Consider the following 27623-nt stretch of genomic DNA (forward strand, 5'->3'; position numbering starts at 1 on the left):
TTCCTTAGTACCTATATTGACTTCGCTGAATTTTATCCCACCTTCAAGTGGCCTTAGATTTTCCAACTATCGTACCAGTCAGCGAAGTGTCGCATGTGCGCTTGTGCAGCGCTTGTGTGGAGCGACCTTGACTTGGAACTAGATACAGTGTACAAACTAGCAAAGTAAAGAAAGGCGCATTCTTCCATTAACAAACGTATGAGTCGGCCGGCGGACTAAAGTTAATGCTGGGCCGACTGACTCGGCCGGAAGGTCGGCGAGCCGTGCAATAGCTCAATCAAGCCAATTCATCTCCTCCTGGCGTCACACGAAAACGCCACAGAAAATGGGCGAGGATGCATAGAGGACAGTATTTCTGAATGGATTACTAAATAAATTCGCGTAAACGCGCTCAGAATGGTCGAAACATGGCCTATGGACTCCGAACTACAATTTGCGCTAGTAATCCCGCAATGTTTACAAATCACTTCAGTGTCCCTTTAAGGTCGCAGTTTTCTTGGAATAAGAGTTTCCTGTAGACCGGGCGCACCTGTTCTACTCACGCGCCATCACGTGCACCTGTCCCGCTATATGACGTCAGCGCAACACGCACAACTGTCTTGTTCAGCCGCTGGCAACGTGCCGATGTAGAGGGGTGGTAGGGAACACAGTTCCTCACTCTGGATACCTGGGCTACACTTCCATATGAACTCCTAAGTACCAATTTTTTGGGCGCAGCCTTTCGGCGGCCGTCTCTGGACTGAGCCGCGTTGACGGCGTTCCCGAGTGAACGATGGCAAGTGAAAGAAAAAGCGAACGATGAAAGAAAGCAAAGGAGGAGAGTGTCGCGAGATTGGGAGTAGAGGTCGGTTCGCCGTGGCGGCGCGAGACAGCGCTCTCCAAAAGTGTGCGTTGGGGGAGGGGAGGGGGCAGTAGGCTGGTCCCGCACGATGCGCTCGACGGCGTGACACTTGGCGAAAACGTGAGGGGGGCGTGCGCGTGACTATGATGTGTTTGCTTAAACGCATGTTCGCGGTCCATTCCTGAGACGCACTTCGCGCCGCCGACGCAGAGGCTCATCATCGCTGCCGTCGAGAGAACCCATGAGCGAGTGCTGCCTCAGCGCACTGCTGCAGCGCCCAAATATCGCATTAGGGAGAATTGTAATCGCCAGCCAATTTTTTTATCGAATTGATGTAGCGTGTCAAAATTAATGCACATACGCAATTTGGTTCTGTACCGCACAATGGCGTTTTTTTTTTTTTCATGATATAGAACTCAAGGCTCTCGCCTTAAAGAAGCCATGAAGGCAAACTACAAGCTTGGCTCATTGAAAAGATTGCTTCGTACCGACTGAAAACTTTAAAAAAATTAGGTAGTAGGGAAAAGAGACGAAGCAGTCGCTACTCCCCAGCCACTTTGTAATGACGTCTCGGTGACGTCACGAAATCTTGTCCTTGAGATTGGCAGCTTCCAATCAAAGTCATGTGCACCACCAAGAAAAGCTATTACTAGTGCCCCCAGTTCCGTTTAATCGTATCGCTTGAATTCTAATATGCAGTTAACACCGTAAAAATCATTTTTGGTCTTTCTTCTATTGGATCAGAGCTGCCAATGTTGCGTCACTGAAGCGCAAAATTTGAATTCTTTTTCAACATTTCGTGAGATTCTTTTTGGGTAAATAAGGGTGGGTGTCGGCTAACAATTTGAACCCGATTAATCGGCAAGCCTTGATCGAATAATTGGCCGCGTTGGTTTATGGAGAAAAATGCAAGGAGGAAGAATAAACTTTATTTGCAGCGAAAATTAGTGAAAACTAAAATTTCACGTTTGACGGGTATTTTGACTGTCGCGTGGCCGACACGACACGGTCACGTACTTCAGGCATTCATAGCGTGTTTGCGGAGCTGCGCTGGCAAACAAGTTAACATTTTCGGACGACAGTACGATTCTAGGCCTCTTCACAGACGTTTTAGAGTTAAGCTGGTCGTAATCATGGTGCTAATGCGGCCGGGACACTTATCACCGCGTTAGTCACCCACCTTGTTTCTTGAATCGTGAACATCGGTCTTCGCCGATGTCCTCCTTTCAATTGCAGGGGGCGCCGAGCAATCGTGGGTTTCTTACGTCCATTCTTCTATCCAATAGCTAAGCGATCAAAGTTCCCGTCCCCCATTGCCGTGCTATGCATAGGTCCTTGTATTCGTACCAAAAATACCCCCTTTCCACGTCTATCTTAGCTACCAGCTTGCGGTTTTAATGCGTAGTATTCTTTGCCGAGTGCCTACACACCCAGTACCATGTAACGCCCTGCATTTCCAAAAAAAAATGCAGATATCGCGGAAGTTCAACCTGTAATCGCTATAATAGCGTAAATGGAGACGACTGGTCGCGCAAAATCTTGAAAATTACGAACAATGGCAGAGCGTACAACGCATAAAATTTCCACAACAATGGAAATATCGCGAAACTTCCAGCTGCAATCGTTAAAATAGCATAAATGGAGGCAATTGATTGATTGTAGGGTTTAACGCGCCGACGCAACGCGGGCGATGAGGCGCGCCGTACACTGGAAGGCTCCGGATTAATTTTGACCCCCTGGGGATCTTTAACGTGCGCCGAAATCTCGTACACACGGGCGTATTTGCTTTTCGCCTCCATCAGAAAAGCGGCCGCCGCGACCGGAAATCTAACCCGCGACCTCGTGCTCATCAGCGTAACGCCTTTGCCACTGAGCCCCCGCGGCGGGTAAATGGAGACAATTGATGGAACGAAATTTTGAACGACTAAAAAAATAAGAAAAATATAAAAAATACGGAAAATGACGAACCGTGTAACGCCCTGCATTATCACAATAATGGAGATTTTTGCGAAAGTTCCAAATGCAATCGTTACAACAGCGTAAATGGAGATAATTGGTAGAACGAAATTTTGAAAAACTAAAGTACTCTTGTGTACTTCGGCGCATCTTAACCACACACACCGGAGGGGAGGGCGGATCTAAATTAATCCCGGAACGTCTACTACGGCGCTTTTCGTAGCACAGGTGTAGTTTTGGCGCGTAAAACACCAATATTTGATTTTGTGGGAGGATTTTTTTTTAATCGTGGAAGCACGACCCGAAAACAAAAATCCCCAGCACAAGTATTACATAAATAAAAAAGTGCGAAAAGTGTCCTTAATTCCCACTGCAGCACAAAGGAAAGAAATATCAGGGAATCTACGATAAAAAGCCTTTCAAACATACCAAATGGCGCGCCAGCTTGGCTGTTTCTTCAGTCTTTCGCATACCCGCCGCGGTGGCTCAGTGGCTAAGGCGTTGCGCTGCTGAGCATGAGGTCGCGGGTTCGATTCCCGGCCGCGGCGGCCGCTTTTCTGATGGAGGCGACAAGCAAAAACGCCCGTGTGTACGAGATTTCGGCGCACGTTAAAGATCCCCAGGCGGTCAAAATTAATCCGGAGCCCTCCACTACGGCGCGCCTCATCGCCTGCGTTGCGTCGGCGCGTTAAACCCTACAATCAATCAATCAATCAATCAATCAGTCTTTCACATCGTTTGCAAGCTACGCCAATTGTTTCAACTATACAGGGGAAAAGCCTGCCTCCGTGGTACACATAAGGGACGGCGCATGCTACAGAAATTGGCTGACTGATGGTAATAAAAAATCCCGGGCCATCTACACCAACGTGAAACCTGGGGAGGGGCGAAGCATGCAGTGTATAAGTGTATTCTTGGCGCCAAGGCATTTTTTTCCAATGGAGATGAAACCGTTCGGGGGCAGAAGTATACAGCTTTGCTGTAAAAGTCTCGCATCTTTGAAGCACGAAGCTCTCTAGGGTGAAGCGTAAACGAGTGCCCCGGTGTTTCAGTACCATGACTACATGAGACGAACGACGATTACGACGACGACGACAGGACACGCCAACAGCCCCAACCCCTAAGGGGCTTCGCGCCTAAAAAGTACAGCGCCTACAACAAAATACTAGATGGTAATATATACGAGCTCCTTAAGGCTTAATGAAGCAAAAAAACTAGGCTAAGATCAAGTAACGCAAACTATTCGAATGAAGGTAAGGAAACGTCATGGAAACATTTACTGATTTGAAGAACGATAAAACTTGCATAAAGTTGCGTTGTTAGCCTGTTGGGCGGTTACTTCTTCATCGTGTGCCCCCGACGCACGGTGCCTAATCTCAAATAATTAACATTACGAATGCTATCTCATGCAACGTGACCTAATCGAAAAATTCTTGGGTATTTTGTCAGACGACTTAGAGCGAAGCACATAGATTTTTGTCGAAGGGTACTGCCGTCAGTGTTCGGTGGGGACAGTCACGGCTTAGTCAGCCACGTCCGAACTGACTAAGCCGTTTGCGTGCCAAAAACTTTACCCTGCCGTGTTCTACCAGTCGTTTCCGGGCTTGACTGCGAAGACTAGTTTGTTGTGTCAACATCCTGTCGAGCTTGTCAACATCCTGCCGTCGTGAGCGGGTCCGGTTTGACGGATGGAACGGAGCAGAGAACCTAACTCTAAAGAAAAACCTTTGCGACATTTATTGTCCCTAATTTTCATCCACGAAAACGACGCAGGGATGTCGCTTAAGCACGTTTCCTAGTAGATTTATAAGAAAAAAATTTCGATTTTTTTTTTCGCTAATGTTTAGGAGTGAAGGTCTGCCGAATTGAATAAAAACTGCATACGAGAAATAAATCTGGTAGCTACTATGTGTCGAACTTGTGTGCCGCCTTTCTAAGCTGTCACGTTAACTATCTATTGTAACAAAAGAGAAAAATAGTACTACTCGCTATAAAGCCAGCACTTTTAGGGGCAGCTGTCGTAAACGACTTTGAAACAAGCCCATTAGGATAAACTGAGCCGTTTCAAATAAGCTTACTATTCTTATATCCACTGCCACTATTTTCTGAGGTGTACACCACCAGTTCGCACCCCGGTCTCTTAACTGCCGAAAAGTACGGAAGTTAGATGCTGCAGAAGAAGACGTGGATCGTCGGCTTGGCGGTGATGTCAACTTCTTCGAATCAATGCCACCATCAGAACTTGCAGTGTGTCCGCAGTTATCATGGAGGACCAGAAGATAAGACAGTGTGAGAGAAGTATTGCCTGCAACGGAGGCGAAAGATGTGGGGTGATGAGTAGGGTACTCCTCATCCGCACCAGCTATCAGCCTACACAATGAGCGGTAAGAAAACGAAGAGCGTAACTGTGCCATAAAAATGATTTCGCATTAAAAAACGAGCACATTCGCGGAAGGCGACTGCACCAGTCGTGATCTCATAGAGAACAAACGACACGGATGGCATTTTCGGCCATTTGTCTAGACGGCAGCGTCGCTGTGTACTTTTCAAGCAATGGAAACGGTAACGCATTAAACCAGGCCAACACTTTCCGGGGGCGATGATCAGGCTAGCATGCAGATCGTGCAAAGGAAGTTGATCTCTTCATCCGTCGTGCTGAGCACGAGGTCGCGGGTTCGATTCCCGGCCGCGGCGGCCCCTTTTCTGATGGAGGCGAAAAGCAAAAACGCCCGTGTGTACGAGATTTCGGCGCACGTTAAAGATCCCCAGGTGGTCAAAATTAATCCGGAGCCGTCCACTACGGCGCGCCTCATCGCCTGCGTTGCGTCGGCGCGTTAAACCCTACAGTCAATCAGTCAAATCTTCATCCGTCGTTTTATTTGTACAAAAGCTTATCAGGGTTTCCGTCAATACGGATCGTCGGGGATGCGCACTTCATTTTCTGTATAACGACGCAATTTCCATGGGCACGATGAATCCCCTCAAGGGGCGTCTCAAATGCCGCACGTGTAGCTATCTCCTCTTGTGAATGGCCGTTGAAAGGGAAAGTGGTTCCGCCGTTGCCGAAGGGAGAAGCGTATCTCGGCGATAAGCGATGTCAAGAGGTCGACAATTTGACGCTCTCACGTCCTGGCGAAATGCCGACGGCATGCGTCCTCGAGCTTTGACGAACTAGTCGCAGATGTTTCCAGGAAGCGGCAATGATTTTAAGTTTTACGTTCGTTTATACTGATTTGTTATACCACATATGCGTGATTAGGTGGCCTTTGTTCTAAAAATATGGCCTTCGCACGATCACGAACAAGCTCACTTGGCGCTTAACTTTCTTTGGCGTGACAATGGATAACGTACCGACCGTCGAATGTAGCGGGCATTACAAGGCGGCCAGACAATCGGGAACGTTCAAACGTACTTTGTAGCTTAAACAGTCACCAAGCACCGAGCATGGTGGAATTGGCCAGAGAGGGCGTCAAATATTGCGTCTTGCGTCGCAACCCCGCCACAATGAAAGTTTGTGCTAAGAGTGCACGCATTGTCTATAGTTTCGCTTTTAGGAGGTGCCGCAAACAACGGGGGTTCGACCGCGGAGCACATATCTCGCTTCCAAGTTGACCAACAAAGCTTTTCAACCTTTTCTTTTTTGGCTGGTGTTCATTTCTGTCACCTGTGTTGCTTTTGAAACTCCATTTAGCATATCTTAGGTACTCCACCTAACCGCGGAAGCATTCGTGATGTATGCGGAAGTGGGGCGGGAATGTGCTATCGCCCTCCTCCTTCCCCACGTCGGGATTATCCGCCTCTTAGGAGACGTGAAGTCATTGATGCTGCTCCTCAATTAGCGCGTAAGAGAGAAGAGAAGGTCGTGATGATGAGGAGGAGGATGAGGCGGAAGAGGACAAGGAGGAGAAAATTTTCTCTTCTAACGGTACTGTGTTGTGGACTCGGGCAAAAACAAGACGAATTCAGCGCGCGCGACGCTGAGCGGTGAGAGCAGTTAAAGCTCTTTAGACGCACCTCAAGGGCTGTCTGTTACCAGGCCGTTCCCAAGGGTTCCCCGTCATTCGAAGCCGCCCGAAACGGCAAGTTCGACAGCCTCCATTTCGCGCCCTGTAAGCCGTCGCCCCATGCACACGACGGCGTATCGCCACCCGATCAGCTTATTCGTCACGAAAACTGACACCTACCCGAGAGCTCTGCGGTGACGGCAACCTTGCCCTGTTGCCGAGGCTGATGGGAGCAAAGCAAAGATCGAAAACGGGCATTTGAGGGGGAGGGGAGGAGGAGGAAAAGCGGCTGATCAATGTCCAAGGCGACCGTGCGTTCCCAGACGCTAGCGCGCTCCAGCACGAGATGCGCGCGCCGCACTTCAAGGGCCCTTCTTCCGCCTGGAAGGACGGGTATGTGTGTCGTCTGTGACGTCTCCGGACGTCGATCACGTGCCCAACGCAGGGCATCCCCGGCAGCCGAGGACGTTCACCTCCCTGTCTTCACTCCGCCGCTCGGCTGCTGCCGCTGCGCGAAGGCAGCGCTGACGACGCCGGGGAAACTGAACACCCCACCCGCGCAGCCTTTTTGTCGTGAGGTTCGGTGGCCCGCCGGAGTAGTCGACCGATATCTTATCCGCCGCTACTGCGCGTGCCCCGTCACTGTGGACACGTCACGGCAGGGTCGCACTATACACTAATCAATTATTATACGAATCGCGATAGTAATAAGAAGAATAATAAGCAGAGTGGCTGCTGGGAGAAGGGTAGAGGACGGTAATTAACTCGATGGGGAGATGGAATCGGAAAATTCAAAGGCAAATAATGGACTAGGGCATCGCAATACAGGGACGTCTGGAGGAACAGTGGAGAGGCCTTCGTCCTCCATTGGCCGCAAGCAGGGATATGATGATGATGATAATGATGATGATGGCGATGATAATGATGAATACTTCCTTACTACAGCAGCCATGTTACAGGCCCCCTGCAGACGATTTCCTTCGTATCCTGTGCCACGCCGTCACTCGTGCGCTGGAAGGGATTGCGTAGCAACGAGCAAGCTACGATAGCTCGTCCAGCCGCGCCCCCAGCACTTTAGCCGAGGACCGCGTCATCGGGAGGATGCCGCGTTCGTTGGTATCTACATCGAGATAGCGCGGAGGCCACGCCAGACGGGGTCGTTATTTGGGAGCCTTCCATTCGTAAGGGTCAGCGGAGAAAACGGGAACACGGGCAAGAGAGAAGCCGGGCAAAGAGAAGCAAGCTGCAGACATTTCTCCAGGCGGCCAGCTATGACGACGACATGTTAATAATGCCCCCCGAGCACTCACCCCTTTTTTGCGCTTGGAACTCAGCCGCAAAAGCTGTTGCTTAGTGGGCCTGTGAACAGAAAAAAGAAAGAAAAATAAAGTGGTTACATGAGAATGCCCCAAGGCAGCGTGGTGTCTCCGATGGCAGTTCCGAGAGAAAAGGGCTGACTCCAGGAACAAGGCGACGTTATCAAGGTCAGACCCCTCCGCCGCGGATACTGGCCGAAATTCGGCGAACGAGCACGGCCAGCCAGCACCGGTCTTGCTGAGACGATCTCCAGACGATCTCCATGTCCGGTAAACAAAAGCACGACGATTGCACGCGGATGACTCCGTACGCGGCAGCCAGCCAACTTGGTCGGCATTGGGGAGGAAGCTCTGCCACACGAACGTTGACGTCAGCTCAACCGGGTACGAGAAAAGAGGGGGGGGGGGGGGGGGGGGTGCTGTATACTCCAACGTGGACTTCTGTCCTTCTTCAATCTGTAGGAGTCGTGATCTAGGCTCTTCACATGAAGTGAGGGTCTCCCCTTTCAGCCTGTTTCATCGCGACAGTTGCACTCTTGATATGTGGCCTTGTAGAGGGCAATAATAATACATTCAAATAAAAGTTTCATACTTACTTGAATACAGAGAAAAGTCACACATGTGTGTTCTACGGAGTGCGTGGCGTATACGTCAGCGCTGCACCTGGTATTTCACACAGCCGTGGTTTCAAGCTTGGTGACCTCATAATTAGGTGGGAACGCAGCTACATAAATTCTCTTAGCCTGAGTTGACTGGGAGTGCCATCCACCAGACCTGTTGCCCCGCCTAAGCTACCGCATCGCTTCCTGTGAAAACTGGCTAAACCTGAGTCATGGCTTGGACGTGAAGTCGATGCAGGAGCTTCTGGCGGCCCATTGCTTTCTGGTTAGTGAGTGACTGTTAGAGGTCTACGGACCGTCTATTTCTTGATGAAGAGACTGTGGCACGACGGTTGGGACTAGGGCTATGTAGATAATAGAGGATAAGTGTGGTTTTCGCGCACAGTTGTCCTCGCAAGACGTCTTGTTACAGCTAAAGCACGAAGTCCTTCCACCACTGAGCTCACAAACCAAGCGCGCTATCCCGTCCCGGGACATTAAACCAGCCTTTGACAACGTATCACATAAGGCTATACTCGAAGTCCTACACTTAACTGCGGTACACGTATCTACAATGACATACAAAACTTTCTTACTGATCGCACAACCACCCTCAACATCGGCCGCCAAATATGACTCCAAAACAGCCTTCGCTATTACAACAGTAGGCCACCGAGGAATTGAACTGACTTCCGCTACAGTTACAGTAATTGGCAACGACTCCACAACTGCAGAAGAAATCGCATTAGCCCTCGCAGCCACTACGTCTGAAGACATTATCACCATAGTCACAGATTCGCAAGCTGCCTGTCGCCATTACGCCGTCGGTCATATTGCTCCCTTAGCCCTCCGCATCCTACAGTCTATCACCAACCCCCAGTCTCTGGAGGCGAATGAGGCGACTCATGCTGCCGCCCGCGCGCATATCTACCGGGCGTTCCCCTCCAACACTCCAGCGCCACCGTCGAAAGAGTACCACTCTGTGCCTCAAGGATCCAAACATATCTTCCAACACTACCGTCTCAAACGCCGCACTTTACTCCTGCCTCACGACAAGGTGACCAAGGTAGAATCCGCCACCTACCGCCCCCTTCAAACCAACACATACCTGCACGGCACCCTCCTTCACGGTATTCACACACCCCCTACTCCGCCACCTGCAAGTACTGTCCCCAACCCTGCACACTCCACCATATGATCTGGGCGTGCTCCCACACCACATCCCTCCACCCCCCATTCTCTCCCCCAACCATGAGCAGTGGGAAGGCATGCTAGCCAGCCCGGACCCCTGCGATCAGCTTCGGCAGGTTGAAAGGGCCCGCCTGGCAGCGACCGCCCAGGGACTTCTGGACTGAGAAGACGCCCCCACTGCCATGACTCGAGAACTAACATAAAAATAAAGATTCTCTCTCTCTCTCTCTCTCTCTCTCTCTCTCTCTCTCTCTCTCTCTCTCTCTCTCTCTCTCTCTCTCTCTCTCTCTCTCTCTCTCTCTCTCTCTCTCTCTCTCTCTCTCTCTCTCTCTCTCTCTCTCTCTCTCTCTTTCTCTTTCTCTTTTCTCTCTCTCTCTTATATTCCTGAAAATATTTATCTCGGACGAACGCTGCAAGAAATACTGTAGAGATCTGCTAAGGCGTTCGGGCATAAATTTGTTATAATTTTTTAATTGTCCATCCCGCATGCGCATCTACACGTTAACCTGCATGTTAATTCATCTTAGATGCAAAATTTCAAATTTTCAGAGTGGCCGGTACTTTAACCTTCTGAACGACATCAATTATAATGCAGCGCCATATATCGTTCATTCGTGCATCAGCTGCATGCATACGAATGCATACAATGGGTCGCTCACAAACCCTGGTTCTGTCACTGGACAGCTAACCCAGCAGGCCAAAAGTGGTGGAACTTAATGCAAAACGCTCGTCCATCAAGAGCTGTCAGTTTCTGAAAAAAAAAAACATCGGTATTGAAGGTCGCCTCCGCTGTGATTGCGGACAGAATGCGAGACATGAACCGAGACCTGACATCCACGCGGGTTTGAAGGGCGTCTACATGTATAGCCACGGGAGAAAAATGATGAGGCTTTGGTCGCATGAGGGCTAAATGGCAGTATAGCAGAAAGAAAGGGAGAAAGGTATAAAGTAGAGAGATAAATGTATTTTGTTGAAATTGTTGTGGTGGCCTCCGGATAACTGGCATGATTAAAAAGGTCTTCCCCCGGAGTTCGGTCTCCTTCAAGGGGAGGCTGCTACCATGACCAGCGCTGCAAGTTGGTCGAACGTAGTTCTGCAGTAGCCGCGGGAACCACCATCGTTTCGCGGATCATACTATGAAGTACACAAGCATGGATGGAAAAACTTGAGTCGGTGCAGATCTTAAGTGGTGTATGCCGTGCTCCTTTCCGCAATGCTACCGTACCACAGCGGCATCAGCATGGCTTCATTCCCTACGTTTACCCGCCGCGGTGGCTCAGTGGCTAAGGCGTTGCGCTGCTGAGCACGAGGTCGCGGGTTCGATTCCTGGCCGCGGCGGCCGCTTTTCTGATGGAGGCGAAAAGCAAAAACGCCCGTGTGTACGAGATTTCGGCGCACGTTAAAGATCCCCCAGGTAGTCAAAATTAATCCGGAGCCCTCCACTACGGCGCGCCTCACCGCCTGCGTTGCGCCGGCGCGTTAAACCCTACAATCAATCATCAATCATTCCCTACGTTTTTTTAGCTTCGTTTCTTTCGGCTGATCTTGCAAAATGTCGCGCATCATGGGCATCTTTTATGTCAATCCGTGAAGGTGGGAGTCAGCAAGCTGTCTCGACAATAACACTAGCAGTACTTTCTTGTCTGCGCCTATTGCTTCATAATTATTTCGCCAAGGGCAGAACGTCTTCCCGCACACACAGAAAACTCTTGACACGCGCGTCTTTGTTGTTATTTGTCTTGATTACGCTTGTGTCTGTCTGCCTGTCTGTTTGAAGCGCTTGTTTGTTTGTTTTTACGCAGAAGACTTAACCATGTAAATTCACGCGTGCAAAAATTGTCTGCAAAGTATTCTTACCCTAATGTGATACTTGAGGCTCTTTGGGGGCTCTATTTCTCTTTCCATGCTAGGTTTTTTTACTCCACCGTGGTATGCTCGTCGTGACGGGAGATGAAGCCACGATCATAAGCTCAGACGCCGGTCTTTGCAACTCAAATTGATTCCCAATCGAAGGCGGAAACTATTTTTCCCCGTTTCCTGCACGCCGTAACTTGAGAACCCTGTGAAACATGGCGAAAGCTTGCCAAGTTCTAAACGTTGTGACTGGGCGCTTATCGCCGGCCGGGCGGCCCATCTCTTGAGAGTGCGCGAAGAAAGTGTTGCGACATTGCTGGACGGGCTGCGCGCGAAGGTCGGTAAACACGATTCCCGTCCAGCTGCCAACAACATGGGCACTTCCGTGGTCGCGCTATATACGGCGAGAGAACAGACAACTGGCGGCTGAAAGAGCGAAGCCCCTCAATTGCTCGATTGCTGACTGTGCCAAAACTACTGCGGGATCTTTTTTGAAGAAAAAGAAAAACAAATTTCTGGTTATTGATTGCTAGCACGCTTATTCTGCTTCGTCAGCATTTTTTTAAATAAACCCGTTAAATGCATGCGTACACGCTATTTATAAATATTTTTTACAACGTAACAAACCCAACGGTTAAATACGTAGTAACATAACAGAAACACAAGTTCGAAATTAGGGTTGTGCACTCAACAACAGAGTTTCTAAAAACCTCATTTTACATCAAGTAAGCGGTTCTCTCTATAAGGTTTCTTGCATTAGCTCACTCTGGAGCAGGCTAGCGGGGGAAAAAAACTATGAATTGAAGTTTCGGGCATTTGTTCGGGTATGCAGGCACAGCAAACCAATTCGAGCATGTACCCACGAAATATTAAGAGATCTACAAAAGCACATTTACACATTTTTCGTGTCCTGGCTATTAAAGTTTCCGAAATTTCCCTCCTTTTATGCTCGACTGGAGGTACGCGCGAGTTCCGTTTTTTATCAAGGCCTTTTGAAATACTGGTTAGCAGCCTGCTTGACGATTGCCACAAAACCAGGTGTTGTTCGAATAAGCATAAATACTGAAATTTGTTTTTAGGTATTCATGTTAGTCGCCTTTAAATGCAATGAAAGCAATTTCACTAACATTATCATCTTGAAGTTTGTGTTCTTAGTGAAAAGCCTGACCCATTGCTTCGGACGCTTTTCTGCAAGGCGAAACGCCGCCGCAGGACTGTGATTGTTGCGTGGCCGTGCAGTTAATTACGGCCAAGTTACCCCAATCTCAACGGCCCCACATTCTACTCTTCGACGCCCCAATTATTAAAAAAAGTAGACCCGGTCGGATTGTAAAATGCTTCGAAGCAGCGAAAAAAAATGAAAACAATGACGGGCTGACGGCTGAACACTCATAGGAAACAACGTATTCTACAATATTTGTTATAAGAAGGGTACGCACGTACAGTCGCTCATTTCATTCCAGCTCTTTTACTCGGGCTTATTAGCACCAGCCGGTCCTTCGAGAGCACTAGTAGCGCCCCAAAATAGCTTCATCTTTGGAAATACAGTAAACCCCCGCTATAAAGAAGTTATGGGAATAGTAAACGAGCTTCGTTATAAGTGATACTTCGTTAAATGCAGAGATTATCAGCTCTGTCTGCTCGGCAGTGGGGGCCCTGAGACATTCGGAATGAACCGAGATTTCGAATAAAGTGCCTTCGTTATAACAAGTAACAAGGTCCCACTGTACTATAGTAGAAAATACCAGCCAGAATAACCGATTGTTTAAACTGCTCAATGTTTGCGCGCAATTTTACCGTTAGAACACCGAATTACGCAGTAATGCACGAACGAAGCCAGTCGGTGCACATTCTTTATCGCGACCCTTCGAGTTGCGCTTCACCTCAAGCGCTGCGTGGGCTGTGCCCACTTTCTATTAAAGCGGCTCCGATAGCGGGAGATTACACACGGAAGAAGGGTGCCCGTCTGTCTGGAGATCACTCGCGAAAGTCTGCCGTATACAAACATCGTCACACGCTCTCTATCTTCCAGCGATAACCGAAGAGATAACGGAAAGGACAAGCGTCCCCTACGGGTATACCCGGCAGTACTGCTCTCGTACATGTCCCACCGTTCGATTATCGCTTCGTTATTGGAAACTACGCTCATGAAATTAATACTGCCGACAAAAATAGACGGGGCGCCACATACACCGGTACACATGCGTATATAGCAACGACTTCCGGGGAGGGGGGCACTTGAAGATTATTTTTTTAATGGCAGTCAGTTTATTCGTTGCATTATAATTTCTCCAAAACGATCGTCATGGAGCCAGCTGTGTTCAACGATTTGATATACACGCTTTGTACCAAAACGTACCACTGTATGCGCACGTTGTCCCAGACAATGTACTATATCGTACGAATGTATACACTCGTTATACCAAACGATTCCACCAAATCGTATCAATGTGTACACGCGTTCCACCAAATCGGGTCTGAAAGAAACGGAGCAAGCGTTTGCTTCGTAATTAACATCGTCGATAACGTGTTTTCTGCCGGTGAGGACATTCGTAGCGAACTTAATAAGTGGTTGCAGACATAGGGGTCCAACGCTGCAACGCCCCTTTCAGAGACTCGTGCGGGGCTTTCGCGTGCCATTGTGGAGACGACTGCGTCACAGGCACATAATCAAAAAAAGAGGCAAAAAATAATTGCGAAGAAGAAGAAAAGAGGCGTTCGTCGCTTCCCGTGACAGTCTCTTGTCTAGGGTTAAGGAATGAACGGGATGGAGCGTGGCGAAGGTAAAAACAGCCCGGAGGCTGCATGCTTCTCTTCTCGCCAGCACGGCCGAAGGAGACGACGGCAGCTCAACCAAGACGCCACCAACCCCGCAGTGTGCCCGCATCACCAAGAGAGTCCATGCACCGACAGCTTCCGTTTGCGCAACAGGCGGAGGATCGCGCAATACGGGCAGGCACTCTAAGAAGCCACGTGCCTTCCAGGCGGGGGAGGAATGGCCTGCGCAACTGCGGGTCACCAGAGTCGCAGTGAGTCACGAGCGGAATACGCGACAAACGGGAGAGGGAAATGACCGGTGGGGGGAGGGGGGGGGGGAAGAAAATGACATCGGAATTTTGAAGGCCCAAGTCACAAGACGAACGTGTTTCGAAGTTCTCGACTCGTTCGCGTAGGAACCTTCTTCTCTCTTGATTGTTTGCGGAGCGTCGTCGTCGTCGTCGCCGTCGCAAACGTAGGCTCGTTGGAATGTGGCAAACACACGTGCACGCGCAACGCTCTTGCGCCTCCTCCTGTCACTCGCTTCTCTGCAGAGCACGTGTTTCTCGTCGCGCTGTCGCGAAGTTGCACCAGCCTGAGAGCTGCTGAAGAGGTCGATACCTTTCGCTGTCTCGTAACCTGTAGACGCGGTGCAAGAAAACGTCCCGCTTATGAGGAATTTCGAGTACTGAGAACACCCTTTTTTTTCGCACGTTAGTACCTGACGTGTCAGGCGCCGCACCGCTCTACGAGGAAAGATTTGAACGTTATTTGCCCGTTCGGTTGTACCACAACTAGCTTGACAGCTTATCTCAAGTTCGCAAGTCGGCGGTGGGCATGGCATGGCATGGCACTTTCTGAAATTATTTCAATGTGGACTCAACAGAAAACTTGCCGACCTATTATAACATTGGATGTGTCACTTTTTCTCCGTGTGAAAAGATGCTACAAATACAGAGCCCTATGGCGTTCAAGTTTCCGTATCAGACCGCTTATACTTCCCCCCCAAAAAGCAACGATTCAATGTTTTCAGTGTCCTGGAGCTTACTTTAAAGTTGAACGCTGTACATAGCCCCGCAGGGATACGCTGGTTATTTTGGAGGTATTTAATGAAAGGCACTAGAGCCTCCATACTATAGTATCAGACTTCTTATAGTGAGCATGAAATGTCTTCCAAGCAAGGCATGTGACACGAGACTGACTCACAGCAAAGCTGTATACCTCTAGCCCCCAACATTTGCATCTCCGTGGGAAAAAACGCCAAGTCGCCGTGAATACACTTATACATGCTTCGCCCGTCCCCAGGTTTCACGTTATGGTTTCATCTCCGTGGGAAAAAACACCAAGGCGCCATGAATACACTTATACATGCTTCGCCCGTCCCCAGGTTTCACGTTATGGTTTCATCTCCGTGGGAAAAAACGCCAAGGCGCCATGAATACACTTATACATGCTTCGCCCGTCCCCAGGCTTCACGTTATGGTTTCATCTCCGTGGGCAAAAACGCCAAGGCGCCAAGAATACACTTATATACTGCATGTTTGGTTTCACATTAGTGGAGATGGCCCGAGTTTTTATTCCAAATGAAAGGGAATCAATTGAAACACCTTAACCCGAAACGGTTTTTCTGATAGCGCCCTAGAACTTTTGAAATCGCATTTTTTAGGTCTGCCAGCCGTACGTGTCCCGTCAGAAGGAATGCTGGCAAGCATGACAGTGAGCCATGCTGCAATATACTTTTAACTGCACGAGAGGTTAAAAGAGGGGTTTAAAGGAGCCATGAAGAGAAAATACAACTTCGTTTAATTTGAAAGAACTAGGATTCAGTATGTCACTCAGCTCCATTACAGCCACAAAAGATGTTTTTTAACGAAAAAAAGCAAGAAGTATTTAAAAACTTTCAAATTTTGCGCCACAGTGACGTGTTATGAGCAAGAATGACGTCATACGGGCCAACAATAAAACATAATTTTCAGTGCGTTAACTGCCCGTTAGCATTCAAGTGATGCGGTCAAATGGAACTAGAGGCCCCATTACAGACGTCCAGTCATGTGTCGTCGCGACAGGTCAGTTAGGCGGCCGCCAATCGCACAAACAAGGTTCCGTGACGTCATAGAAAACTTGCGGGAAATTGGCTAGGGGATCGCGACTGCTTCACGCGTTTTCTTTAATATCTCCGTTTTTTGTTCGAAGATTGCGATGATATTGGTATCATTGTTATCGGGACTGAGCAGTCTTTCTAATACACCCAACTTGTATTTTGTCTTCATGGCTCTTTTAAAAACTTGTCCCCGGATAAAACATTAATAATGTGCAACCTTTCCCATTCCTTCATGCGGTTCTTGAACCACGCGTTGAAACCGACGGAAGTGTTTGGACACGTAAGGTAGTGTCACGTTTACACTACACGGCGCCACCTTTCGGACTTCAGAAATTTTAGTGCTAAATTAAAATCCTTCCCGCCTGTTCATTTGGAAATCCGTTGCGGTTACCCCAGTACATAAAACTCTGGTTTTTGTATGAGCTGGACGACATGCACTCCCCAAAAATCGGCTGTCTGTCCCTAAAAATCAAAATACAATACTATCAATCAGTCGCAGTAAAATGTCGATAAATGGTAAATACATTTTACTTCACATGACGGAACGTTTGTTTTAGCCTGTGGAGGAGGATGCGGAGAAGTAAATATTGCCAACAATGAGACTTTGGTGCAAGATGTCAGGGGCACCAGCCTTGTGGGAGGCGTCCTTAGTCCAGGATGTCCTGGTCTCGGCTGGCCACCCGGGCTCTAGCGACAACTTGCTGCGCCGCAATGTCCGAGCGGGTCACTGGTCCGAGCGGGTCATGGCTGATAACGACGGGGATGGCTGGCACTCCCATACCAGTTGGGATATTGTGCCGGGATATGGGCAGTCGGCACAGGTCACCTAGAATAGGGTTTGTTGAGGAGGAAAGGGGGAGGGAGTATGAGTTGGTTTGTAGCCTGTGGATGGAAAGAGCAAACGGAGAATGGCGGGACGCGGTTGTCAAAAAAGAATCTAGATGTCTACGCTCCCCCTGCGCAACTTCCTTTTGCTCCTGCTTGCGTCAAGACACGAAGCACGTGCCCTCTATGTTGATGGATTTGAAGTTTGTCGCGCCGAATAAACACGTTGCTTACGTAGGCTGCGCCGCAGCGTAGAGTTCAAGGTTTGATTTGACCATCTGAGTTTCTTAGATATGTCTTCTACGTTGACCATGGGAGATGAAACCTATTAACGGATACGCTCCTTGGAGCAGGATGTATGAAAACTGATAATCAGTTTGCCTCAGTGGTAAGTCTCCAAGTTGATCTAGAATTGGGTTTTGAGCACAACAAGGATAGTATTAACAGTAATATAATAGTCAGCCTAATTACATCAACTGCAGAACGACGGCCTCTCCTTAAACATCGGTTAAGGCGATGTGCTGCTGAACACGAGGACGCGTGTTAGATTCCCGGATGCCGCGGCCGCTTTTCTGAAGGAGGCGAAAAGCAAAAACTGCCGCGTATTCGAGATTTCGGCGCACGTTAAAGATCCCCAGGTGGTCAAAATTAATCCGGAGCCCTCTACTACAGCGCGCCTCATCGCCTGCGTAGCGTCGGCTCGTTAAACCAAATAATCAATCAATTATAGACTTCAAATCACTCCGCAATCGTACGTTATCGGTATAAATATGATAAGCAAGCTCCACAGTAAAATATCAAAATATTTTTATTTACAAGACTGGGTGAATGAAAAACCAATACATTAATGCTGAAATTCCGCACCAGTTTCTGGTTCGTCGTACGAGGCCGTCATTTCCATTACTGCTCTCACCACCCTGAAACTGCGATGCCCCGCGCTGGGGTTTGGCGAGCACGGAGTCAGCGCGTTTTCGCCTTCCATGGCCTTCTAGCGCGTATAGTTTTACGAGCTTATCGTGACGTCTTCAGATAAAAGCGGAAGCGTGCGCGCCATACCGGCAGCGTCGAACATTGACCGGAAACCCCGTGACCCCGAAATGCCCGGTGAGGCAGTCAAGTTGCTCCCGTGCACGAGCTCGGGCACGTGCGTCCGGTTGAGAGCCGGACGCACGTGCCCGGCTACGCAGTGGTCAGCGCTTGACTTCGCTAAGAGGGCGGCGGCCCTGTGTCCGGAAAAGTGACTCCGTTATCGGTTCTCCTTGTTTCGGCTCGTTTACTCGCCCGTTATTTCTTTTCTTTCGTGGATGTTGTAATTGAGCGCGTTGAAACGCGTTCACACTTTTCGGGAGTGTGCCGAAAGGCGTTCGAAACACCGTGATAGCGGCACTGGTGAGGCCGTGTGAGGCCAATACAACTCGGGTCAATTTGGTTCGGCGTCATCCGGGAGTGCCAGGATTGCTGAATCCGTTATGTATACCGCAATGGATGTTCGCTGATTCCCGGATGGAGAAAAACACACCAATATATCACCCGTTACTGTTAAAGGATCATTAAATAAATAATTTTGCTAAATTGATTACGCTCAGTCGACTAAATAAATAAATAAATAAATAAATAAATAAATAAATAAATAAATAAATAAATAAATAAATAAATAAATAAATAAATAAATAAACGATGCTTTCACCATCACATTTGGCACAGGCCAGTTGCAGTTCCCTTCTCACTTTTGCAGTCCCCGTCTGTTTCCTCTTGCCGAGCCTGTGACGTCAGGACTTACGGGGAGATTTAAGTGGCCCGTTAAAGCGTTTTCCACGAAAGCGATCAAAGGCAACGGTTAGAGGGGGGGGGGGGGGTGCTTAGCACAATTTCATAGTGAAAACGAACCGTCCTGTGCGTCCTTGCCTTCATTTTTTTCTTACGGCTGCAATAACCCTTATTTTCAAATTGACCCAGCACATGCCTGCAGACATTCAATAATCTGATAATACGCATTATTCCGCTAGTTCCCTTTACTTTGTACCACGGGACTCGCATCACCGTGCTCTTATAATACTTCGCCCCATTTGGAGAATCTTGAATCCTGTAATGCTATTTTATGTCTGTATGGGCCGATAACTGGTGTCAACGGTGAGAAGTGTGACGCCACTAATTAAGCTCCTTTCTTTCTGTGGATGCAGAGGAGCTTCCTGGCGAACTACCGGACGAGCAACCAGTCGGAGTGCAAACTTCCCTCTCCCTGTGGCTGGTTTATGTACCAGCCGATTGAGAGGACGTTCGTCCAGTACTTAGAAGTGTGAGTATACGTTCTCCCAAGAATGCGCCCGCCTCCCTTTTCATTGATTGTTCATGCATTACCGCTTTAGGGGAACGATGCCAAGAGCGCTTAGGCTAACTTAGTGCATAAACGAGTAAAAATTATCGGGGATTAACATTAGGCTTGAAGACTAAGAATGCACGAACTAGCCGATTTCCAGTGTTTGTCAGTAACTAGTTACTGACAGCACATTGCCTGTAACTGGGTCCTTCTTAGTCAGCTGTTAAGTTATAACTCCTTTACCCATTATTGCTGGTAACTAGCAACTGTAACACCGTAGTTTTTTTTTACAAGGTGACACACTGATAACATTGTTTTAGTAGTAGTCGAACTACGTCACTGATGGCGTGAAATTTGAAAATATTTAATTTTCTTTTATTTTAATATTTCTTTTTTTGCCTCTTGAAAGGTTCGCAGAAACTCATTGGTGGGCATTGTCGGATAAATAAATCCTTTAATCCCTATTCTACTCGCAAGCATTGCGAGAACATCATTTTTCTACGAGCCATATCAACGTAGTGGGAAGGCACACACTCCGTGTGTTCCTATAAAGCGCATTTATGCCAAGGCCCCTTAAAGGAGCCATGAAGACAAAATACAAGTTGGGTTTATTAGAAAGACTGCTTAGTCCCGATAACAATGATACCAATATCATAGCAATCTTCGAACAAATAACGGAGATATTAAAGAAAACGTGTGAAGCAGTGGCGAACCCCTAGCCAATTTCCCGCAACTTTTCTATGACGTCACGGAACCTTGTTTGTGCGATTGGCGGCCGCCTAATTGACCTGTAGCGACGACACATGACTGGACGTCTGTAATCTGGCCTCTAGTTCCATTTGACCGCATCACTTGAATGCTAACGTGCAGTTAATGCACCGAAAATTATGTTTTACTGTTGACCCGTATGACGTCATTCTTGCTCATAACACGTCACTGTGGCGCGAAATTTGAAACTTTTTAAATACTTCTTGCTTTTTTTTTTTTCGTTAAAAAACATCTTTTGTGGCTGTAATGGAGCTGAGTGAGATACTGAATCCTAGTTCTTTCAAATTAAACCAAGTTGTATTTTCTCTTCATGGCTCCTTTAAAGCCTGCTTCATCATCTTACACGGATGCTTTTCTGGCAAGATATTTTTGTGGGCAATGATAGCCATGTCAAAGTATTACCAGAGTCCTTCAATGCTTTACTGGTCACGAAACTGCTCCGTAACTCAATGGGAGAGCTTCATATGCTGCGTTTGGCCGCCGCGCGGTGGCACCACCCTCTCACTGAGGTCACTCCTCGGGGGGCGTTGCGCTGGCTCGAACGGCGGAGCCGCGGCGAGTTGTGTTTGTTTTGTGCGGAAAAAAAATGTAACGTGCATTTCGCGCTCTTGTGATGCGACTTAAGTAGTGCAACGACGATGCCTAACATGTGTTGCGTCTCGGGATGTCATTCCTTGTACAACGATACCACAGAAAATGTTTCCTTGTTCTGTTGACCGAGCGAAGGGGAGGAGGCGCGCCATTCCAAGGCAAGAAACGGGAGATTTCAGCTTCGATTATAAGTGTGTGACAGTGCGTGGAAATGCACTGTGTGTGAGAATGGAGAAAGCAATGTGCCCTTTTGAGAGCATAGTGGGCCTAGAATTGTACAAGGATTTTTGTCATATCAGTCAGGTTGTAGCGGCGCTTCATTACCTGTTTGCAAACTTGTATTACCTTGCGCTCAGGCTCGTGTGTAAAAAAGCTTTCGGACGTCCTTGTGCTTTTACTTTTCATATTTCCGCGAATTATCCCTTAGGGTTCGTCTTGTTTGTTTTGCAACCGCGCGAGGCCGATTTCGATTTCTTATCTGGCGTTTCAACCGGAGCGCCCGTTTGCTCTTTTTGTCGTACGTCCCGTCGGGCAATATTGTTTAATATGAAAAGGGTGCCACCTTGTCGCCAACTTGATTTTTTGTTTCTTCGACAATGTTATCGATCCTATTTCCATGGATCTGAAATTAATAACGTTCCGAGAGTAATGCATGCATAGCAAACGCCGCGCAACTCACTTTATTGGCGTTCACCTGTGCACGTCACACTGCGGACTGCTTCTTCGACGTTTGTGTTTCATTCTAGTCTTCTGTAGAACAGGAGCTCGCTAGCGCGCTGCGTTCAGAAAAGCTTTGCGTCGTTCTTGGCTACGAGGCAATGTTCTGTTTCCTCCGTGTGCTCCACATCGCAGCGCGAAAAAATAAATTTCTGTACGCTGGACCACGCTCTTTTGTCTCCCTTCGTAACATTGAATTTCGTTGCGTGTGATAAAATCAGTTTTATTGTTCTTTTTTAGCTTCCTGTTTTTGAAAGAATTGCAAAGCGTGGAAGCGGAAAGACACATTGTGCAACATATATCTCTTCGTGTTTTGATCCTTCGCGTTTCTGCAGCGTTTTTAGATGTTCTCAAGTATGTACCCAGTCATTGAAACGACAATACTATTTGGCTATCTCTTTTAGTGTTCAGTGCATTCCAGAGCAATCAACGGATTCATTAAGCGTAGTCTGAACGACGCGTACTTGGTTTCTTTCAGTTTCTTTTATTGTATTATCGATAGGCCCGCAGCAGTCCGTGACTACGCAGCTACCGTATGTGTGGTATTTACAACTTTTGCTTTAAGAAAAGAAGAAATAGAGATTTAAAAATCCGAAAACACTACGGCGCAGCGCTTGTGCCAGAGCACGCAGAAGCCGTTGCCGTTCGCGGCCCAAGTCTACGGTAATTTACTACGAAAAATAAAACCCCATTGAAGGCAGGTGATGACTGGACTATTCATCGCTAACTACTACGAAAAAAACACAGTTAATCAGCGCGCAGACACCAAAAGCAGCGAGCGTTTGCACGCCAAGAGCAGGCCAATACGCCGCAAAGCGGCGGCTGGATGACCTTCGTGCGGCGGTGGCGCCTGTAGTGGCGCGCGCGGTCCCTATATGAAACGAGCGCCGAAGTTTCGTGACCAGTAAAGCATTGAAGGACTCTGGTATTACTTACCCTAGGGCCTTTCATTAAACAACTCTACAGAACCCCATGCTTCCATATAAAGCTCTACATCGAACTCCATTTAAGTCTGCTGCGCTGATTTACATGGATGCGTTGCTTGGAGTACATGTTTAGGTCAAATATATAAGGAGTCTGATATCAATATATAAAAGTCATAGCGCCTTTATTAAATATCTTCAAAGACCCCTCGTTTAAGTCGGATTCCTTATTTACACAAATTAGTTGCTGGAAATTTTTCTAGAAGTACGAGTGGTCTTATATAAAAAAAGAAGGGATTCGGACCCTTTATTATTGGTGTTTTTGTTTGAGGTGAAAGTGTGACATACCGAGCGTTACAGAACGACAGATGGGTTTTCTTGTTGAGTCCACGTAGAAGTACTTAAAGGGACACTAAAGGCTGAAGAAATTGTTGTTTTAGCTTAAAGATCACATTATTTGAAGCTGCTTCCGCTTTTGCTCGCTTGCAAACGACTTGTTTGTTCAGAAATAAATACTTAAGGCGGTATATTGTCTTCCTTGTATCCCTACAATTTTTGCGTGACGTAAAATATGACGTCACACATAGTGAAGCGGGACTGCTTATGAAGTCATTAAAGGAACTTCCAGCCACCCAGGGGCTGCTGCTGCCTAGGAAAAGCTGTCAAAACTACTTGCGCTATTTCCCAGCAATGTGGCTGCACCAACATATCGGTGTCTTGCTGCTGCTTTGTCGTATATACGCAAGAACACGAAAAAGGGGCGACAGCTCACGCGTTCATTCGCGTAAGCCTTCTGGCGCTACTTGCGACTACGCCAAAGCCTGAACCGAAATCGAAACGTTTCGCGGATTTTTGAAGCCCACGGGATCAGCAGGAGTTCCCGCATACATTTATTACTCGAGCTTGGTCCGGTGGCGTTCGCAAAAAATACCAAGAAAAAGTAGCGAGCGCACGTAAGCGTGCGCCTCGTGAGGAGCACCCGGCGTCGTCCAGCTCGACCTTCGAGAACACTCTGCCGAGCGTTCGTGGCGTGATCTCCTCGCGTTCGACCACGTGATAACACGGTCCACTGTGGGAGAGGTGTAAAAGCCCGCGGACAAAACCATCTGGGTCTGTCAGTCATGGAGAACTTTCAGCAGGAAGTTCGGAGACCCACGTGAGGTGCGACAGCCGGGTCTCCGACGAAGGGAGAGGGACCGCCATCTTTGCTGTTTCTCCAGACTTGCACCACTAGCGAAAGCTGCGCCAACTTTTTTTTCATGAACTGCTTAGACAAGCTGAACCGGTGTTTCGCAGTTTACAATTTGTGACGGCACAAATCGTGCTGCGGTAAAGAGTATGGGGCGGTGATACCACTATTCACGCCTTCGGAATTTCCTTTATTAATAAGCAACCTCTGTTACCACGAGATGTCTATTTGCCTTGGCGGCACTGAAATTTAGAGATACAGTTCATGCTGTTACTGCGCTTAATGTTTATAAGTGCAACTAAAGCTATTTCTAGGAGGTGAACGATGACGCAACTTTGTGTAGATACAGGCATGGCTACAGCCTGTAACGCGGACAAGACAGCGCGCTCACCTTGCCGTTTCGTTTCACCTGCGCGCAGCTGCACCTGTCCTCCTGGCATGCGTTGTCTGGCGGACCGCGACGACGTCGCCATCTCCTGCTGGGTCTACACGTGCAAGGTCCCACCTCCAGAGGACGTACAGATGTGACCTTCTGGCGGCGAAAGAGCCGCCCTTTCGGCAGACGCGTCACATGGACGATGATGAATCAACTGTGGCCTCGCCTGCCTCGTCGTCACAAAAACCATGGAAAGGGGCCGAGTGCGAAGGCAGCCGCTGAAGGGAAAACTACGAGCGCAAGGGCCTCACCGTTAGGTCGTCCGCGCGACCTCCTTGTTGGACTCTTTTATGTTGAAGCCGCCTTTTTTGGGCCTCCTCTGTTGTAACACCACCGCTGGACGTGATCCCCCTATACCTAGCCGTGGAAACGAGCCTTACGCTCGCGCACAAGTACTTTCACCCCCGCTGGTACGGTATTGTGTGAGCTGAAAAGGCGCACATAACCCCAGGCGGTGACGATAAGTTGGAGTCTCTTATTAAGCCTGCACGCCATCCTTCTAAAAACACCAGGAACGTTTAGCGATCCGTGAAGCTGGCATGCTGTTATCGGGGGCTGCCGAATGCTGTGTCCCGGTGCGAATTTGGCGCCAACTTTCGTTTGCACACGCCCCAGCCGTAACGTGTTTGTTCCCTCATTTTGTTTCGCCAACCCATTATTCGACTGCATTGTGTATTTATTTTGTGCATAGCTCGCGTTGGCGAAGGAGAATCGAGCGTTCCGCATCTTCACAAGCTCGTCTGTCGATGCAGCCGAGGCCCCTCCCACGCCCACTTATTTTTTTCCCTCGAGCTGCTAATCATTCAAAAAGGGCGGTGTACAATTAAAGAAAAGTGAACTAAAATGTCCTACATGCCACCCTTGGGCACCGCTCTAAAGTCAGGAACGTCAGGGCCGATAAAATTTTCTTTTTCATCAGATCTTCACCATTTACATCAATGCCGTCTGAGGGTATAGCTTCACCTCTCGTTAGCGTTGGAGGTAACTGGGTTATGCTGCATCAAGGTTACCTTGGTGAAAGAGCAAAGGCGAAACGACATCGCACACTTTTGGCGGCTACTGGCTGTACCGTATTTATTTGCTTTTAAGGCAACCTGGGGTGCGAACGTGTTGCTCCGTTCGGTAGCTTTATTTATTCATTACTTTTACGCACCATAAGCCCTGCACAGTGCAAAAGGCCCGTATCATCAGGCACCGCAAGGCCGCGGCTCGCACTACGCGTATACATTGTCTTTTTAACCTTGTTTCGTGTTTAAGCTCTCGAATAGCCGGATTACCGCGAACAAATGAGTTATATTGTGTACCTGTTCAGTCATTTCTGTGTTGTTTGATTTCTTTTTAGTCATTTCGCTGTGTTCATAGCTTTGCAATTAGTAACGGTGCAGTATGACAGCACGCAAAATTAAACACTTAAAATCAGGGCAAAGTCACCTAATGGCTCTTCCGGGATTCGCCCGAGGCACAGAAAGCTGCTTCCTTTTCGAGTAATATGAAATGTTGCCAAATTAGTTTAGCCCATGCAAGCAGTGAGCGTAGAAAGTGTTGATTATAGTACCGGAGTTTTTATCTGATAGGCAACTGTTACAACTGCAGTTTTGCGTATAGTTAAGCGAGCTGGTGTACCCTTAGCATAATAACTGCGCAAGGGACGAAACGCGAGATGAAGTGACTCAAAACAGGCGCACGGAAGCTGGGCGAGTTGGCGTACCGACACCAACTCCTCGTCCAACTTTCTTACACCTGTTTTGTGTCATCACAACTCGTCTTTCGTCTTGAGCGCACTCATTATGCCAAACACAGTTGCAACGTTCTGCCTATCTTTCTATTGTGTCGATCGGGTCATGGAAATAACAGGATGAGCTATTGTCTCTTTTGCGCGTGAAAATTTCTGGACGAGGACGGTTCAATGGTAGATCGGTAGATTACCGGTCATCGGGAAACCACCCTCGCTGCATTTATAAGCTTCCCTTTTTTTTGTCCCCCTTGTGCTCCACGAATGGGCACAATATGTTAATTCACATTTTAGCTTGTAGTTTTTTTAGAGACCTACCCTGCTGTATTACACCAGTGTTTTGTGTCGATTTCGCCCACCCGCCCACCTTCTTTTTTACTTCCGTGAACTGATTCATCGCTGCACTTCGCCCCTGAATGTGTGACACGAGAGAAGTAAATGAAATAAAGTCAAGAGAGCAATTGTGTCGAGACGAGATGTATTTACGTGTCCTCTTTGGTCGTCTGCATTGTTCCCTTGTAGTGCTGCGTGCGCTCCTGGCGTGAGCTTCGCCGGATCTATACGCCGCTTGACCTGAAACGGGCGGAGATCTGCCCTCTGAGAAACGCGACAATCGTTAGAGACGTTTCTTCAATGCTTATTACGATCGCCTGCGTATCTAAAAAAAACTAGGTAAATAAGCCTATGTTCTTTTTAATCACCAGAGTGGTTAAAAAGAAGAGGAACCCGGACCTCTTCTTGCAACCTATTTGTGAGCAGATTTCACGAAGTTCATGAAGCGTGGCAACTCAAAGGGCCAGAATTTTACTTGAACGAATTGTTCGCATACCATGAAGGTAAACATATTCCTCAGAACTCTTGGTTGAGTAAAGCCTTAGATGAAAACAACAAAAATTACTCGCGATCACTCCGATTGATGGTGTGGGGTCCGTGGTATAGCAGGGTGATTGCGGTTGGGTGAACGCTTTATGTTGACGAATCACTTCTTCCCTCTCACCTTCTTACACCGACACCTAACTCTCGCCACCCACCTTGCCACCCTGTCCTCTTCAATACAGTTGCAACAATGCACAAAGATATCATTATTTTATGTTTAAATACTTTGCAAAGTAACACTGCTACTGCTTGGGCACTGAGAAGAAATGTCGAAGCAGCGATTTCCTTTCCGTCCAGTAACTTTCAACCTCTGCGCAACCCCGATATTTTGAAGACAATATTCTTCGGCCAGCAGCTCATGTTTTTTTGTGTAAAAATGACTTTTAGTACAAACAAAGATGAGAAACGGATCATCACTGGGTGCCGACGGCCTCCGGCGCGTTGCGGCAAGAAATAAGTATAGGGACATTGCTGTCTGTCAATACCTGCTTCTTCGCCAGTCCACCGCGTTACTCTTTGCGGCAACCAGCGAACTGTACCCATGGTCAAATCTAGACGTCTACTGAAGCATAGTATTTTTCGAAGCGTCGGGACCGCTTCTATTAAAGCTTTTGCCGGAGCATTTTATTT

General features: G+C 48.1%; 1 protein-coding gene across 2 annotated transcripts in view; it reads left to right on the forward strand.

The window, feature by feature from the left end:
* Positions 1–26598, forward strand: part of LOC144145588 (uncharacterized) — a 286537-nt gene extending 259939 nt beyond the window's left edge. Inside the window, exons 2-4 of one of the 2 annotated variants that reach the window (XR_013317529.1) lie at positions 19625–19740; positions 24369–25904; positions 25960–26598. Coding sequence is in view for 1 of the 2 variants with exons in the window: in XM_077677237.1 (XP_077533363.1) it covers positions 19625–19740; positions 24369–24477 (225 nt within the window). In the remaining variant the exon portion in view is untranslated. Of the gene's footprint in view, positions 1–19624; positions 19741–24368 lie in introns of both variants that reach the window. The other variant, XM_077677237.1, reaches the window with a different exon arrangement.
* The last annotated feature ends 1025 nt before the right edge of the window (positions 26599–27623 follow it).

This window comes from Haemaphysalis longicornis, unplaced genomic scaffold, assembly GCF_048455015.1.
Source record: "Haemaphysalis longicornis isolate Haplotype H1 unplaced genomic scaffold, Haemaphysalis longicornis Haplotype H1 scaffold_7, whole genome shotgun sequence".
Lineage (NCBI taxonomy): Eukaryota > Metazoa > Arthropoda > Arachnida > Ixodida > Ixodidae > Haemaphysalis > Haemaphysalis longicornis.